This window comes from Ips typographus, linkage group LG1 (genome assembly GCF_016097725.1).
Source record: "Ips typographus isolate SLU linkage group LG1, UJ_Ityp_2.0, whole genome shotgun sequence".
In the NCBI taxonomy this organism is placed as follows: domain Eukaryota; kingdom Metazoa; phylum Arthropoda; class Insecta; order Coleoptera; family Curculionidae; genus Ips; species Ips typographus.
Genome location: NC_138422.1, coordinates 84,463 through 102,906, shown reverse-complemented (window position 1 = coordinate 102,906; position 18,444 = coordinate 84,463). Strand labels below are relative to the sequence as shown.

The window sequence follows — 18,444 nt, the reverse complement described above, 5'->3', positions numbered from 1 at the left end:
AAAATCGATTAAGGGGGCATGATCCGAGTAAAAAATAAAAGACGTATTTTGGCGTCAGTGTTTACAATGTCTATCTCATTTTAGCTCGTTCTAATAAAACAAGATGGCCTATGTTAGCCTATAGTCATTCCCCCTCATTAAAATATGCCTATAGTCATTCTTCCTGGAAACTATAACGGTCACTGTCACATCCACGTGGTCTTCTCTTAGGTTTTCACCCTTTCCGCCTCTTGGATGTGCACTGCACAAGATAATTCCCCGTAGACTTTTAGGAATCGACGTTTCCACTTAGAGATTCCACCATATCCACTCGACCGGCTGCGGAATTCGGTCGCCAACTTCAAATTTCCCTGAACACCGTTTCAAGAAACCTGCTTTCTACCAATATTTTTTATTGCCCGCCTTTTTCGGACACAACTAACGGTATATAACCTCTAATATATTTGGTGAGAGAAGACTTAGACTTAAGAAGAGAAGAAGAAAAATGGCGTCACAAAGTCTGCGTCTGTGCATTGCAAAATTAAACAGCAATTAAAATAAAACAGAAAAGAGAAAACGTGTTGTTTGTTTTGTTTCCACATTTCCACTGTGCCACTTGCCGCTTGCCGGCATTTTCAGTATTTTCACATATTTGTTTCCTTTCTGGATATAGACTGACATATAGACTTATAGGAGCTATCAGCTTACAACTCTTACAAGTTTAATATCTAATAAAGTTATTTTATCCACAATAATGCCGAAAAAGAACAAGAAAGTAGAAACGTCCGACAGCGACTCTGGCCCAGATGATGTAAGTTTAATTTTTGTTATTAAAATACAAGACACACTTGTAGTGTCCACATCAGTTCCCTCGCCTCTAAGCTCAATAGCCTACCCTAATCATAACTGAATACTGCAAATATAGAATGAGGTATACTAGATGTATTGTCACAAGTGGAAACTCACATACCTAGGTTAGGTAGCATTCTCCCTGTTTATAGAGCATTGCAGAATTTAATAGGGCACTTAAGTTTATGAATAGTCCTAATCATAAACTTAATTTTTGTCCATAACAACAGTTAGTAAGCAAGTAACCTGGAATACTCTGTTTTAGTGTTGCCACAGATCCTTCGATCAAGCAAGATCTTCTTCTTTTTATACATACCTGAAAAACTGTCATGCGCGGAAACAAAAAATTGTATTAGAGTATAAAGCAAAACAAAATTTGTGTTTATGTCTAGCTCACACTGTACTGTGTGAGACGACCCTTTGACATATATTGAAAATTGAAGAAAATAAGATTCAAACCATCAATCCTTTTCCTTATAATTTACTTTATTGCTGTATACCTACATAATTTCTTGCATTTTTTCAACTTAAATTTGCAAATTTTGACAGATTTATTATAGAAGAAAAATCTGGTTCCCTATTCGCTAATCTCCCTTGTTTTTAACATGACAACTTGCTGGAAAATATATCAGTCTGTCTGTGGCAACACTGCTGTGTTTACTATGTGTTGTTATAGACAAAAATTAAGTTTATGATTGCACCTATGACTATAAAGTTGAGTAATGGGGGCTCTTACAGTTTTTACCAAGCATTTTACAGTTAAAAAATGACTAACTAGATCCATGTAGATCATATTTTTTAGTATTGTACATTACTTCTGTGGTATGGCAAATTAATAGACTCCTGTCAATACTTCCTACTTTTGACCGTAAAAAAAATACTGATATCACACTAGTAATGTTAATAACTATTAAGACACATTGATTAATAAATGTGTGCTGGTGTCATAAATCACTACTGTTTCACTTGAGGTTATTTATTTCACTCACAAATCAGTTACTCTGATTTTAAACACTGTTTAGGCAAACAGTCAATATCCAAGTCTTTAATTGAAGTTCACCAAAGAAACCATAATTACTTTGTTGTTTCTAAATTCTATTTAATAAATCAATGGCAAATTTACCACCATTTGCAGCATCAAGTGAAAACAGCTCCTAATGTAATCACTATCATATTGAACATAGGAAGCCTTAAATAAGTGTGAGTGATCAGAGCTGGTGACAGTTTCACCTGATAGATTAGATGTAGCTTGATTGCTAGATGCAAGTTTTTATTTCTATAGACATCCTTTTCTAGCTAAAACAGTAATATAATGTTTGCTTGCTAACAAATCATAGTTTAGGTAGTAATATAGGAAATGTTTGGTCTAGACAGTTCAAGGACTTTAGTAACATGAATAATGTAGCACATTTTGACACCTGTCTCCTATCTTATTAAAAGACATAGGATAACTTGCAAGTCACTTTGAAGACAACTTACATATCTGTAATGTTTTCCTACACTAAAACATACAAAAATTTGTGGTATTTTTATTGAGAGTTTATTTTTTATTTTCTTGCTAAGACTTCTGCTAAAAATCATTATAATTTCACAGAGAGAGCCAGTCAAGAAGAAGGTGAAGGCTGAAAGCAGCAGCAGGACCGACGATAAGGAAGCTTCATGGCAGCTAAGCAAAAACCGTTTCGCCAGAGTGACGGATTTCAAGGGCAAAATCTATGTTGACATCAGAGAAACTTACATGGATTCTGACGGTAATCAACGTCCTGGTAAGAAGGGTATTATGCTTACCGTCGATCAATGGCAGAAACTTAAAGCTTCAGTGGAGGAGATTGATCAAGAAGTTAAGAAAATCAGTCGTTGATTTTTTGCACTATACATATAGTTAGTAATAAGCTATTTACAGCCATTGTTTGTTTTTCCTATACATATAGACAGGAACCAGTTTCTTGTTAACATTAATTTATTGGATCGGAAAACAATGTAAGGTTTAAGGTTGTTCTATTTGGTTTTCTAACGGCAATGTTTGCGAAATGTATTTATTTTAAGGGTTCAGTTTGTCCTGTTTATTTTTTTTAATTTGTTTGTTACCACTTAGTCAAAGATGTTCAATAAATTACCACCTTTACTCTAAGTCTCCAGCTTCTATTAATCGTCAGTACATAATCCGTGCTTCAATTAGACTGGGTCCAATTTTTTTTGGATCTTTTTAAGGGTTTCTATTTTAATGAGGAAACACTCTGTTTAATTACAAAGATCCATTAAATGATGTGCCTGGACGCAGTGAGAGATAGAGAATAGAATTTGATAAATCCTAAAAATAAGGGATTTTAGGTAGTCGCGGATAGATGAGAAAGCTGAAACATTGAATCTGTCTTATTTCCTTGATAATACTTTCTCACGCGCTTCACAAGTAGGTACTCTAGTCGGGACGTTTTTTTGAGTGAAAACACTTGACACGTTGCTATTATGTGAGTTAATTCACAATTTTTCTGACAAAATATAAGAATATCAGTTAAAATAATAAGATACTGACGTTTTTAACACATTGATTTATGTAAACGCCATCGGCATTAGTCACTTAATAAAACTAAGCTTAATTTTTTTTTTATTTGAAGATTACCCAACTTCCTAGTAGTCGTATTCATAAACTTAATTTTTGTTCATAACAACACATACACATACAGTATGTCAATTTGGTTCAAATTTGCTTAAAATATGTCGCTATTTTAAATCCTTTAACGTAAGAAATGAGAGAATAGCAAGCAAAAACAGATCATAATACATTTTTTTTAAATAAATACAATAGGAAACCATGCATTTTAAAGAAAAAAAAAAACGACACCAGATGGCACTGAGATAGTTTTTGTGTTTCACTTTTTTAACATGGAACCCGCATTTCTTAACCTTGTGTGTTTTGTAATATAGTTATTTAACCAACCAGTGTATTAATTGAAAGCGATGAAAAAACTTATTTTTCCACTTAATTTCCGAAAATTATTTGACATTTTTTATAAACATTTAGGTATTTACTCAAAGCTTATTTTTGGTACCTACTCCATTATATGTATTGTCCTAACCAAATTTAGAAATAAATTCTAATGACTCGTATGGTTTGATTGGCTGAAATCCCAGCCGGAGTGGCAGTGTCGCAATACATGTGGTGACGTCAGATTGAAATTCAATCTTATGTCTTTAGATTAGTTTCAAAGGTTTTCATTGATATTTCGCGGCTGCCAGCTTGAGCATTCCAGATTCCCGGTGATTTAAAAAGTTTTGTTTTTGTTAAGCCTGACATATTGTAAAGTTCGGATATAGAGCATTTTTAAAAAACTATTTTTGTTTTTTGCTACCCTGATAGATGAAGGAAGCAATCGCTCCCAGTATTGCTCCGTGTCAGTACAAGAAAATTGTTTTGGGGTACCAATACTTTTTTTACGAGAGGATTCGGCAACATGGCATCAGTGTCACTGTCACTGAATTGTTTAGGCATTTTCGGTTACCGAAGTTCAGAATATGAATCGGTTATCGAATTCAGTGATGTGAAAAAACATAAATACAACTCACACAAAATAATAACCGGATCGATAAATTTAAGTTGCAACGGGAAAAGTTTGAAGAAAATGTCAACAAACGCCAAACAACCAAAAATCGGGAATTTTAAATGGCGTTGGCATTGGGAACGGCGCCGGGCGCACGAATTTCCCCGAATTTTAACGATTGGTTAAAGAACATACGTTAATGACGTCAAAATTCCGTCTTGATCAGTTCACAACTAATAGACAAGGAACGACAATTATTACGTCACTGCCGCTAGCCCTGGGATAGAGTTTACTTTCCACCTGGTTGAATTATATGGATAGGTATGCAAGTTTTCGTATTCTGGGGTTATTTTATAGATAAACTTACTAATTTATTGACAGAGATGAAACTCTTCCCACCTGATTTAAATATCATATAATTTTTAATATACCAAGTAAAAAAAAAAACAATTGGAATTAATTAGTGGCGTTCTATTATTTGTATTTTTTATTTACTAATGTTTGTTTATTTCTCTTAAACGGTTAAGTGGACGTCGTTAACGGAAGTAGGTGACCATATTGAACGGCATTTAGTAAGAGACAATTAATAGAATGAATGACTGTATTAATATTAGTTAGCCGATTTGAAATTAAAGTTTTTGGTGCTAATTTATTTTAATTCATTATTAGAAAAATTGACACAGTCTGAAATTAGTTTAGAATATGTAGTCAATTGATATGTCCATTTCAGTTTAGTTTGAAATTTTATGAATAGATGCTATAGTTACATACTTTATAATATCGAAAGGATTCGTGACTATTATTATGTCTTCAGTGTTTATTGAAATCTTTTTTGCAGTCATTTCCAATGCGGCAAACATTGAGGTATTTTTCATCCATTATCAGTTAACAAGATTCATCTATTCATGGAAGGTGGCGTTTTCCCTTAAAGGAAGCGCACGTTGCCAAAAAGGCCAGGTTGATCCGGAATCGAATCGATCCGAGTGCGCAGGCGAGCCAGTTCCCGGATTTGAGGAACGTCAACATGGAGCCCACAGTTGGCTCCGGTTTCTATTCCGGGAGAGCTGGAATGGATGCAGTTTTGGTTTACGCCGCGTAATCAGGTCCTCTATTGGTGTGACAGTTACGAGTCAAGGTTACGTCATTAGTAAGACCGGCTGGTTTCATTGTTTTTCTGGTCGACGGACCCGGAAACGGACGCATTACTTTCCAGTGTTGAGTACATTCTGTAGAGAGGATTGCGGCTCGTCTGCGGTTATTATATAAGGTAAGGTCAGGGACGACCTTGACTGACTTGTACTAGCAGACAGTCGTCAGCTTTCTCAGGTGCTTTGACAGTAGTTTTGCCCGCTATCGTCTTTGACTAGTTTTGGTTATCTAATACAAATTAAGTATACCGGTCCGAGTACTTGCACCTCCGGATAAATTTATTGTAACGATAATTTCTATAAAAATGACAGAATTTACCAATAGCAGTGTCTGATTTTACCCTTTCCATAAAGTAAAATATAAAATATCCTTAGAATAAAGTTATTGTGAAGTGAAAGTACTGGCCCTTAGTGTACTTTGTCAAGTAATATGTGGGAACTATCTTCTAGTTGCGCAATCTTGCCGAAAATCAGTTTAATCAAATCTTGTTTTTTTTATTGAGTGTTCAAAATATTGCTATATACATAGATCATACTTTAAAAATCCTTCGGTTTAGTTTTATTTTTTTTAACGGATATTCATCTAGTATTCTAGTAGGTAATGTTTTTCATGTAAATTTACAGATTAAAATACCAGATGGTAAAGGGAACATTTTGGTTAGATGTTCAATTACTGGTACAGTGACCTTATTATATATTTTTGGAATCAGAAGAAAAAGATCTATCAATCAAGCGGAAAATATACTGGATGTTCCCTTAATAACTTATTACCTACTAACTGTATTTTTTTCATCTTGGTTCTATTTAATAATATTTTTTGATGAACGATCAGCACCCCTAGAACTTTTGCATTAACATTTTTTCCTTGGGTTTTTTCCTCAGTTTTTAATATTTAATAAAGTGGTCAGAAGCTGTCTAAATGTACGGACCAACCCTGTACGTATATCATGGATCGAAAAACGGACTACAATTCTTGACCGAATAAAAATTAAGAATCTGTGTGTGAGAAATTAGCAAATTATGCGTTTGTTTTTATTATTGTCTAACTCGTTTTCGGCAATTCTCAAAAGGATAGTATTTTTATTTCACTTTTATGAGTTCTGCTATAGCGTAAGCTGGTAATGTCCGAGACATACGCCAAATTGGCCAAACTATTCATTTTTAGCGTGAGCGGACTGAAAACTGCAACGGTAGTAAATTTCCCTTCGTGCAACTTTTTATTGAGCTTCTCTAAAGAGCCCATTTGCCGCTGCCGGGATTCGAATATTTATCGAGATTATTCAACTTCCAGTCGTAAAAGTTTGAAAATTACTCGTAAACCGAAATGCGGCGCACCTGAGCTACCGTGGCGCTTCGCAAAACGAAACCTTCTAATTTTCCAGTACTGCTAAATTTGACGGTCGTCTATTTTTTCTTGTGGTTTACAGTGATTTTTTTTGGTATGTGATTTATCTGTTGTAACATCATAACCAGAGAAAAGCTTGAGGGCGCAAAAAAAGGTCGCAAATGAATTATGAATTACGCTCGAAAATAAGACGGGTCACGCTGATACCCTTGCAATTTGTCTTTGCCACAATTTAAGGGTTATCGATAATTTGTCTTTTTAAAGTCGAGGGAACGAAAGATATGCGGCTGAAACGTTAAGGGCGACAAATTTATCATTTCATTGTTTCGGAAACTGGCTTCCAACTACTAAAAAGTGACCTTTTCTGAATAATTGCCACCGATTTGAAGGTGCGCAATTTCCTCGATTGCTCCTTCTGACCTATTAGTCCTTTTGATATAATTACTATCGTTACTGAAGATTCGTAATTTAGGATATTACATCAGTCTCTCTGTTGTCCTACAGCTGCCCTTTAGCCAGATTCCCTTGACGAGGTCACGGGGACAATACAGAATTATTATTGTCGTATGTTCTCCTGTGCGTCTCGAGTGGATTAAGGGGACGATTGTTTTGTTGTGGATGCTGCGAACATGGATATTATGATCGGTAAGTTACATTCTCTTGTTAATAGGATGCTTGCTTGACTATGGATTGTTAATATAAACAGTTTAATCAATCTAATATTTTGAATTATTAGTAATCAACAATCACATTTATAACGCTAAAGTTTTTAATGTCAAAAAATCGCAATTATTTTGCTAGATTTGTTGTGATACGGTATACGAACATACATGCATACAGCCAGTTTGTACTGAATTTATACACATCTATATATTTTTCCGACGCTATAAAACTGGCGTTCCTCGAGCGTTATTGCTGTTATCCAATTTCTCCATTCGATATCCACGGGAACAGATCACTCGTGAAATATGATTTATTCGCCTTAGCAACCGGTATGACACAGGAATTATATTATCGAAATTACGACGGTGCACGGATGCGGGGACCCAAATAAAATCCACCACCGAACGAACTAATGGCGGTGTTTTTTATGAAACATTGTAAAAGCTAAAAGTGGTGACAAGTCTTTATTTCTTGAATTGTTTCTGGTTTCCTGTTAATGCAGGGCCTTTCTCTATTATGGGAATTTATGGTTTGGCATCTAATTATAAATAGATACATAAAATACAGGGTATTCCAAATTTTTCTGAAAATTCTACCTTTCGTCACTAGGAGAAAGCTGCAAAGATAAAATTTTGAATAATCACGTAAGGTTAAAAAATCTGTCTCTTGATAGTCAGTTCCAATTTCTTTAACATTCGCCAACTTTTTTTATTAAAACTAAAAAAACACCAAATTTTATGTTTTTTGAAATAGTAAAAAAATCTCCAGCAGTTAAAGTTCAACGAAGTTTTATCCAGCCAGTTTCCAGCTATCTACTTTCACCTTGTGGCAAAAGGTAGACTTTTCCGGAACATTTGGAATACCCTGTATAACTGATTGGTCTAGATAATATGAGAAAAGTCAAACTAAAATAGGATGACGTTACTATGTAATAGGCAGTGAATGTTTTGAATGTGACAAATAAATAAGCAATCGTCACATTGAAGCCAAGCCAAGCATTGAAATATCACCCTGTAAAAAAACCATCGTTTTTCTCTATCTCAATCTATTTAGAAGTTATAGCAATTCAAATTGTGTGCCAATAATGCCCTTGGTATCTTAATTACTATGAAAACATTTACTCAAATTGTTTTGAAAGTAGAAATTGAGAATGAACCCACAACCAGCAATGATGTAAAATGTTGTGATATTGGACGGATGACGGAACGGTCTAGTGGCTATTGTCTGATTACTTTACATGCAAAGAATATTGGTTTGCATGGGTCGGCACGGTTACGGCCCTAGTACCGTACGGTGTAGTGTAGTGTAGTACAACCGACCGTAGGTGGTTTGTGATTGTCGTTTTAGATTATTTTAGGAGGCTTTATTATTTTTTTTATCTTTTGATGCAACTACTTTATTTCAAAACTTGATAACATTACATACACAGGAGTCACACATTAAATTTCTTCAAGGAATCGAACCATCTCTGAAATATTTTCGTTTAATATCCGAAACCTGATAGTGTCACCTGAGCAAAGACATTTTCTAACCATCCCTAATGGACTGGAGATTTACTCCCGACGGCATAGCCTCATCCAGTTTCACCCCGCTCCTAAATTTATATTAAAATTATGGAAATCTCTTCTTCTTGAGCGCAATGAAAATTCATGAAACGAGCGGCAGCGTCTTGGAGCCGCACGGATCATCCAGATCCAAAACTTGAACGTTACGATTTAAGTCCAATCAAGTCCACGAGCATTTTTATTGCCGGCGACCGTAAAAAGAAACAGCTTTGAAGTTTACAAGTCGGAATTTCGTACGTTACAAATTTATAGATCGTCTCTCCGATCCGAATTCCGCTTTTATATACATATACACATGCAATCTAATTCACTCCGAAGAACGTAAGGAAGAAGCCAACGAAGTCAATTATTGAGATGTGCATACGTATAGAGACTTGCTGTAAATAAAACAGTTTAATAAATAGATTAGGTACCATCTAAAATGCCTTTTTCAGGAATGAAAAAGAATCGGCTTATCTAGGGAGGGCTTTTTTACAGGACCTGATTTTCTTTCTATCTTCCGGATTAAAATAGATCCGAGTAACTTAATAGAAGTTCAACGAACAGCAGTTTCCTGCTAGTCTATTGTTTGCGTCTTCAATTGTTCAACGGTGTATTTTCTGTTTAGAGGTTTTGCAACGGTCACAGTCAGAGTCAGTTGCACAGAACTTACAATGACCATAAAATGATAAAACAGAACATGACGACTTATATTTTTTTCAGTACAAACAACAGTTAGAAGTCTTGGATAATAATTGTTGTAGTAGGATAGAACAATGCTTTTAGTTTGTGGATCTGCTTTTCTCAAGTTTCTGAAAAAGTCATATTTGTTTGGTTAGTGGAATTTCTAGTTAATAATTTTTCTATAGGCCGTAATCAACATGGATATACCTATGTAGAAAAGGACAATCAATCATGCACACAGCACTTTTCAACTTTATCTATCAGATATCAAATGCAATGAAAAAGAGGGTCAATCAGAATTGCATATCAACTTTTCGTTTGTCACGACGACCAAATTTCTTTTTTAGAAATTATAGTATTATAGTGTCCGTCACGATACCAATTTCATCAGTACCAAATTGGTAACACTTTAATTAATGAATCATACTATCGTTTTTTAAAATTGATAAATCCAGTTTTGAGCTGCTTTTCTTCTAAAATACCTTCAAATATGCAAAACTAGGAAAAAAATTGAATGGCGTCAAAAGACCTGCTAGACAACATACAGTTAATGACATGTGTACAATTTATACGCGTCACCCTTTTTTTATTAACTACCTTCTAGTCGGGTTTACCAGCTCCATAACACTTGCTCGGTCGTTTTTCGGTTTACTGTTAAAGGACAATCCATTAGCTCGAGTATAATATACGCTTAATTTCTTTTATTGTATCACACTTCATAATTATTGTTATCCAGGAATTTGATTAAAGTAGATGAAACACAAAAACTTCGTAGCAAATAATTTTTGGGTAGAAGGGAAGGTTTGAATAAAATAAAATGAAAAAATCTGAATATACCATCAGAACAATCCGCCAAACTCGAAACCTGTCAAAATGTTAAAACAAAAACATTGGAATATAATCATTCGACTGGCAGCTGAAAACCGTCTACCTACACCCCTCATATAATGTTATCGGTCCTAAATAAAATATTCGATTTCGCTCGAGGGTCAAATAAAACGCTTTTTTTATAACTGGACCTGAAAATACAATTTTGATCGAACGTATTGAAATCTACAATAATTTAGGAACAAATGAATTAACTTATCGAATTTGACTATTTTTCCAACCTAGGTAATCTTAATCGATGAAATTTTCCTGTCGTTACTTACTTGTTCAAGAGCGTTACTGAAAATTACATTATGGAAATCTTTAGGCTATTGGTCTACTTTATTATTTATCACAATTGGCGAAAGTATGACACGCACGTGACTTTTGGATTGCGTTAGCTTTGAGCTTTTATTATTTTTACTAATTTTTTGCATTTCCTTATGCGTTCTCAACTCTCTGAGAAACACAAGCCTGGCAGTAACAACTTGAGTTTCGAAAACCAAATCGTCAGAAGACGAGGAGCCATAAAAAGTCTTTGGTATATTCCACTAAATCCACTTGCGGCTGACAGCAAAGCTCTTTCATGCGCTCGCCGCCCTCCACAATTTAAATTTCATCTGTCAGCCGTTCTCTATTCATCCCTTGTACTTAGATTTAGGCTCATTTATCTTTGAAAATTGAGTCTATGCAGAAAAAGGATCCCTTCAATACACCGTTTCCGATTGGATTGTTTCGAACATTAAATCAATTAGTGTTTTTTTGACGTATGTCAATGATATCTCAAAATTATTAACGTCATTTTGCCGCCCCCTCAACACTTTTCAATTATTCGATAAATCGCTCGCTTACACCTCACAATAGCGCCGTTGACAAATCATGCTGCACATATTACATTCCAAAATAAATGGCTAATTTTCCTACTAAGCACGTGATCTATTACATTAGCGTTCAGTGCAAAATACCCAAATCTCCTATTTTGCACGTTTCCAAATGCGACTATGCAATTAGAATGAGCGATAGCCGCTTAATGGAAATAAAAAAGGGCTAAAGGCCCAGTGTGGATATTTTTATTGTAGGTCGATACACTGGTGATGATTACGTATCTCGTAACCACGCGAAACGTTGTGTTGTATTTAAAAAAAAACGGTAATTAGTGGATGGTTTAGTTAATTAGAAAATAGTTATGAAACAGTTCTTTTCCAAATGCTGAGGATTAATTTTTGCTCTATTGAGAATGCGAATAAAATGCAAACTACTTTACTATACAGTGCGTTTTTTTTAACGCGCAACATAGGATTTCACGTGTTAAATTTTTAAGCCCATGTTAGACCATGTTATTTTGGAACTACAAGTATAAAACTTGACGGGTGGCTATTTCGTACCCTGAAGCTTAAGTAAATTTACCAATTCGGCCTAAAAAGTGTTAAAAAACTTGCAAAAAATCATCTTTTTTCGAAAAGGTTTTATCGTTTCATACTCCCTGTATGCATTGTTGTTCTTTGTTGTTTTTGATACTGGCACGGCAGGTAGCAGGTAAAATTTGGCATAGAAAGTAAAACAGGGTGATCATTAACTTTATATCAAGAAAGTTAAGAACAAAAGAAGTATTTTTATAAGTGAATTGTTCAAATTGACCTCCGTTTGAAGCCAAACAGTATATTCCAAACAATCATAAAATGCCCTTTTGACGTTCAAAAGATATCGGGTCGTAATGCAGTCAAAATAAGTTACTTTACCTGCTACCTGCCCTGCCAGTATCAAAAACAACAAGGAACAACAATGCATACAGGGAGTATGAAAGGATAAAATCTTTTCGAAAAAAAATGATTTTTTTCCAGTTTTGAATCACTTTTTAGACCAAATTGGTAGACTTACTTAAGCTTCAGGGTACTAAAGAAACACCCGTCAAGTTTTATACTTGTAGTTCCAAAATAACATGGTCTTACATGGGCTTAAAAATTTAACACGTAAAATCCTATGTTGCGCGTTAAAAAAAACGCACTGTATTGCTAGCGTTTTGCAATGTTTTTGTTGTATGATCAGGGCTTTGGAATACAGAAGAAACTGTTTATTTGAGATTATTAAGCAATGTTTAATTAGTAGATGGAAAACTAATAACGTATTTTATTTTGTTTTGCGTATCTATTGTTTCGTTAACTACAAGTATGTGACAGCCAATTACTTGAAATGCTCTGTACAGTTTCACAACCCAGTGGTTCAAGATACAGGATACAGGGACTTCCTCGTATCTCAGAAATCTATAATCTTATCAATCAATGAAGCTAATACGGATTACAGCAGTTTCATCTGGATGAAAAAGTAAAAACTGATTCTAAACATATAATCAACTCAAGCGAAAAAAAAGGTGCGACTTAAATCATATTGCTTTCTAGTTAGTTTTAAGCTAAAATGAATGGCGTCACATAAAGCCGTCGAGCTTAGTTTCGTGTTTGTGAAATAGTTTACATATGTAGGGAAATGACCAAATAGAGTAAACTACGTATAATAATTATCCTTGCCAGAGCAGGCTCAAGTATGATAATAAAGGCTACTTTATTGGAGTCAGTGAAATGTTCAGAGTTTCGGGTCAGGATATGTTCCAGTCAACTTTATATACCCGCTGCACGTTCGTGGTAATGTTAATTAATTAAAACGTATCTGTTTCTGTAAAATACGTCAGCTTTAAGCCTCTGTATGTGTCGCATACTCTTACTAATAATTGTAAATTCTCATGGTTTCTGAATTCTAACTTCTTGCTCGTTTAATGGTGTTGCTTATGCCATCTTTTAAACTTTTCAGGTAGCAATAAATATGCCGTCACGTGACACCGCTTAATTTATAGTAAAGGTTTGTCAATGTTGAAGTGAGGTTTGAATAATCGCCTTTCAATTCTTTCAGCTGCCAACAATAGACCGATCTTAATTAAATAAGTTAGTCTGCTTACCCGCTCCATTTCATTTCATTAATCTTATGACCCCCGATTGGCTTTTGTTAGAGTTTTTTTGTAGCCCTTGATTTATTTCAGTTTTAAAGATATCAGAAAGAGTTTTTAATTGTTTCCAGCTGTCAACCGAAATTTCTACGAACATTCTTAACATTACCTACTAGACGCGTTCTACTGAAATTCAGATATTTATAAAACGGGCTCAGACTCTGGATTATTTCAATACCAGGTGAAGTTAACGGCAAAGTTGGGAGCCGAGACAAAACCTAGTTAGTATAATGTCGCATTAGATGTAGAAGGTAATTAATTTTCAATTTCAATTTTAAGAATATCTTCTTTAAGTTTCATCTTGGCTATGCCGAGGTTTAGGAATCATCATGGCTATGCCGATTTTATTGACCGCCGCTCGAAATATTTAGTTCCATACTGCTACATCCGTACTAGTCCCTCAGGTTTCTAAGCCAGGAGTTTTTTTCGAAACTACAAACATCCGAGAAAATCTATCCGAAAATTTACTGTAATCAGAGACTTCCAAATAAACTTGTCATTATATCAACAAACGAGATAAAGTGTCTTCTTTCCAATCAGCTTAGGAGTTTGAAAATCGGATGAGATGTTCTTGATTTTTTCGTAATTTTTAAACTAAAGGAAAGCATCACTTACTGTTTATTTCAAGAGATAGAAAAAAATTACTTTAGAAAGTTATGAGGAATTAAGTCCCAAATATAATGACTGTATTAATTTGTACGTAAAAGTTGTAAGGCATATTTAAAAAAAAAACTGATGTAAAACTGTAACTTTTTTATTTTTTGTTACGCCCCCTAGCACGAATGTCTCAAACTTGAAACCAATTTCTCATAGATTCTTTAATCATACTAGATTTTTTCCCCAAGCTGTACGCTGTTTAATTACTGAAATACAGCCGACGTCCTCTCGTATTACCTGGCACATATCGATACCTCAGTTCTATAAGTCCAAAAATATCAAATTGGAGTTATTGCAGTCAAGACGTTCCAAATACAGCTTTCCACCAATTTCAATATTGTAAATATTGTATATTGTATAGAAGATGGCAGTACTTGTATGAAAGTAGAATAAAATACATTACTGTTATCATGTTCCAAAACTGTTTTTGTCATTTTCGACTTGTTACACTATAGAACTGAGGAACTATACATATTGATATCTATAATTACTGCACCAAACAAAATAATTGAATTTTTTAGAAAGTAAAGGTAATTTTTTAATAGTAAAAGTATCGATAAGGTAGGTAAGTAGGTAGGTAGGGAAAATTTCGTACATACACAAAAAATCAAACAAATATAGGTTGACGTAAAAATGTAACCTACAGGTAAATGGCTTCAATGTGACGTTTGCTTCTTTATTTTTCACATTTTTTGTCACACCTAAAACATTTACTTGTCATGTTACAGTACATTGTTACGTCATCCTATTTTGGTTGATTTTCCGCTTACATTCATAATAAGGGGTCACACGGTTCCTGGGATTAATAAGCATTAGCATTTTCAATTGGGTCGTCCGCGACGAGGAAATAAGCTAAAAGCTCCAGAGTTTTAAAAAATGTCGAGACAGTCCTAATGTACGAGCTGATGTGTGTGTTCCTGATGTTAACGTATTCTGTTTCCTGAAGGTAGAAGTAGGAAAAAAGAGAAAGAAAGATATCGGGGGAAATGTTGCATTTTACCGTTTCCAGGGAGTTCTCCCCTGCCAGACATTTAAATACATTTTTCAGTCGTATCTCTAAATCCTCTAACGTTTAAAAGGGGAGATTTTTCATTCCTTTTGCGCCTGTTTTGTAGCATTCTTTCTAAGAAGGTTATATAAATTGACAAAGACATTTTAAGTTTTTAATTGATTAGCACATTACGTAAAGTGTCCTCTTTTATTGTTTCAAAGGTTTTTTTAATCAAAATTGGTTTAAAAAATGTAAGAAATTTTTCACAATTTTTATGTGAATAATTTGTTTTCACCTCGCACGTTCATGAGAGAAGATAACAAGATTTCAGCTTAAAACGAAACATTACCACGATTACACTCAAATTTGCATGATTTATTTATCTTTGCGCTGCACGTTGAGGAAGGCGTTTAAATAAATTGACCAAAACAACAGCGTACGCTGTGTAGCAAATATTAAATTTCGAATGCTAATGGGGCTCCAGTTTATGCATAAATCGCTAATAAGGCAACGGTTCTTGAATTGGTTCTCATTTTGTGTCAATTATTCAATATCAAGTTTTGAATTTTGTATGCAGGATTTTTTACTCGATTTTTTACAATCTAAGAGGAAAGTTTGGCCCAAACAGAATCTTTAAACTGCAGTGGTATTTTGCCAGTTTACTACCGTTGGTTTTTTCTTGGTAAACTAATTGATTTCGAAAAATCTGTCAATCAATCCAATTCAATAACTTAACGTCAACCGGAATGACGAAAAGTCCTCTTTTATTTAGGTTGGACGTTACCCTATTAATGCAAAACTAAAACAAATCAAAAGTTCACATGCTCAATTGATGGCGAAAATCTTTATTTGGGTGTAGTCTGAGCTTTTCTCTATGGACATAGCATGCTCCATGATCGATTTTTTCAAAACGCAATTTTCCTTAATCACTTTATTTAGGTGTCTGCGATTTGCTCAATAATAAAACAATTATCTTCATCTAAAACCATATTTACAGGGCCACCAAGCGTGGTTTACTAAACGGTAGTTTAGCTATCCTCAGATATAAGTTTTAAGCACGGGTCACACTAGGCTGCTAGCCAACCGCGAATTTAGAAGCAATCACTATCAGCGGTCTATCAGCATGGTGTGACCATAAAATTCGCCGGTGGCATCATCAGCCAGCTAGTATTTGTCAGCGGCTGACAATGTTGTCCAACTTTTGCCATCAGGCAGCGGCCCCTGTCAGCCGCTGATTGGCAGCAGCTGGCAAGCAGCCTAGTGTGACCCGTGCTTTAGACGAATTGCAGCTAATCCCTACCGTGAAAAAGTGAATGTCATCTGCACTGACAGTTTGCATCAGAACCAATGAATAAAAAAAATATAGCAGGAAGGAGCAATAGCAAACAAAGGGGGTGACAGAAACAAGGGGGAGAGGGGGAGTAATATGGCGGCCGTCAACTTTCGGTTGGCACTATAAAACACTATTATTATTGTCCACTGTACAACTTAATTTAAATTTGCAAAACTCAACTGTTAAAGAACCACAAACAAACAAAACAAATTAACACTAAATACAAACAACAAATTTTTGCGGGTTTGAAACTCCAAACTGACAATGACTTTGCGTCAATTCAACTGCGCAGTAGGCGAATACGCTATCAACTTCCGTCCCCCTCGCTTAATGCACAAACGAGTTATAATTTGTATTATTGTTACCTCCTGATACTTGTTCTTTTTCCTCATTGATCAGAACGTTGTCGTGCGTAGTGCGGCGAAAGAGATTGTTTTCCAATGTTCAATTAAAAGGTATATAAAAACAACGACTTTTTTAAGTGAGAAAGCATTACTTAAAAATGGTTTGTCTAACTAACTCAAACCGTCACCTAGGAAGCCAAAGGAAGTCGTAAGTCAAATCGCTGCCGCTTCCACACGGCGACAGTCCTCGTCACTGGTTTAACTTTGGCTTCCAAACTGACGTTTATTTTATGTCAAAAGTCAATCATGTTGTTTCTTTCAATATTAACTAATATTTAACCATAATGTCAGTTCTAAAGTCTTTATTGGTTATAGAAAACTTGACCGTTTTTCTCATAAAACCGTATAATGATCCATTAAGATAAGGCATTTTATCGAAATAAAGTTAGTAGGTATTAATCGTTCGAAAACCCTGCGCGCATTAATACTTTAATTAAACAATGAGTAATTTGAAATTTCTTAAACCGTGGCAATGCGTTCCACCCAGCCTGCTAATTTTCTAAGATCAAAGCGTCAATTTGCGGTCGTCCTTTTATCTTTTCGAGTTGTTTTAAAAGGAATAATTATTGTCTCTTCTTTGCCCTTTCCATCGTCTTTTTTTATACCATCGATCCAATTAAGGCTTATTTATTTAAATTGTCCTAAAGATTATGTCGCTTTCCTCTTTTTGATTACATTGTTGTGAGATTTTCTAATTACTAATTTTTGTAAGTGGACACATTTACCTATTTGTTTTGTATCGCAATTCTATAAGATGAATTGGTTAGTGATTTTCATAAAGGTATAAGCTATCATATTTCTTATATAGACCACGCTCTTTAATAAAGATAGAAGTAATATTAATACGAGTATTATACTTGTAGTTGGATTTAGTCAAAGATAATTTTAGGGGCAAAGTGTTTTAATTAGCAATTCTAGGCCGCATGATAAATTAATTAATTGATGATTTCGTAAATCGAATTTTCGAAACGCGAGTGTTTAATAGCGCAATTTTGTTAAACTTGCATCTTGATTCTAATTGCCTTCGAAACCGTGTAGGCAGAGACTAGCTAGCTCTAATTACCGTAGTTTAGTTTCGCGAGCTAATACAACTTCTCAATTTGCAATCACATTCAGGATAATATAACTATTAAAATTAATATTGTTTATTTAGACAAATTAGCGGATCGCTTACTCCAAATTGATTCTATTTAAGGACAAGAATTGGTTAAAGAATTTGTTTTTCTTTCCCACCCTATAAAAACCTAATCTTGAAAACCAGTTTCTAATTAATAAGTATATTTTATAATTCTGAAACAAAAGTTATTAGCCATTACGATTTTGAGCTCACTTACATACATATGCAAAAAAACACAAACAAAAATAGGATGACAGAACATTGTAAATAGACAGTTAAATGTTGGTCTTGAATGTGACAAAACTGACAAATAAAAACGCATTCGTCAC

General features: G+C 34.6%; 2 protein-coding genes across 2 annotated transcripts in view; both read left to right on the top strand.

Moving 5' to 3' along the window:
- Window positions 1–488: 488 nt before the first annotated feature.
- Window positions 489–2,959, top strand: Ssb-c31a (single stranded-binding protein c31A). Its single transcript, XM_081994178.1, has 2 exons — window positions 489–790; window positions 2,423–2,959. Exons 1-2 carry the CDS (start codon window positions 734–736, stop codon window positions 2,687–2,689), a joined length of 324 nt encoding a protein of 107 aa, XP_081850304.1. The 5' UTR covers window positions 489–733; the 3' UTR covers window positions 2,690–2,959.
- A 2,061-nt stretch (window positions 2,960–5,020) lies between these two features.
- The window catches only part of LOC145738889 (uncharacterized), an 89,646-nt gene continuing 76,222 nt past the window's right edge, over window positions 5,021–18,444 (top strand). Inside the window, exons 1-2 of the mRNA XM_081994013.1 lie at window positions 5,021–5,634; window positions 7,365–7,505. The gene's annotated coding sequence lies outside the window, so the exon portion shown is untranslated. The remainder of the gene's footprint in view (window positions 5,635–7,364; window positions 7,506–18,444) is intronic.

What these genes read in the sequence shown, in the direction of transcription:
- Ssb-c31a (XM_081994178.1), top strand. Translation starts at nt 734, where the DNA reads ATGCCGAAAAAGAACAAGAAAGTAGAAACGTCCGACAGCGACTCTGGC. An exon ending in GCGACTCTGGCCCAGATGAT is followed by an intron (nt 791 to 2,422) that starts GTAAGTTTAATT and finishes ATAATTTCACAG; the next exon opens with AGAGAGCCAGTCAAGAAGAA.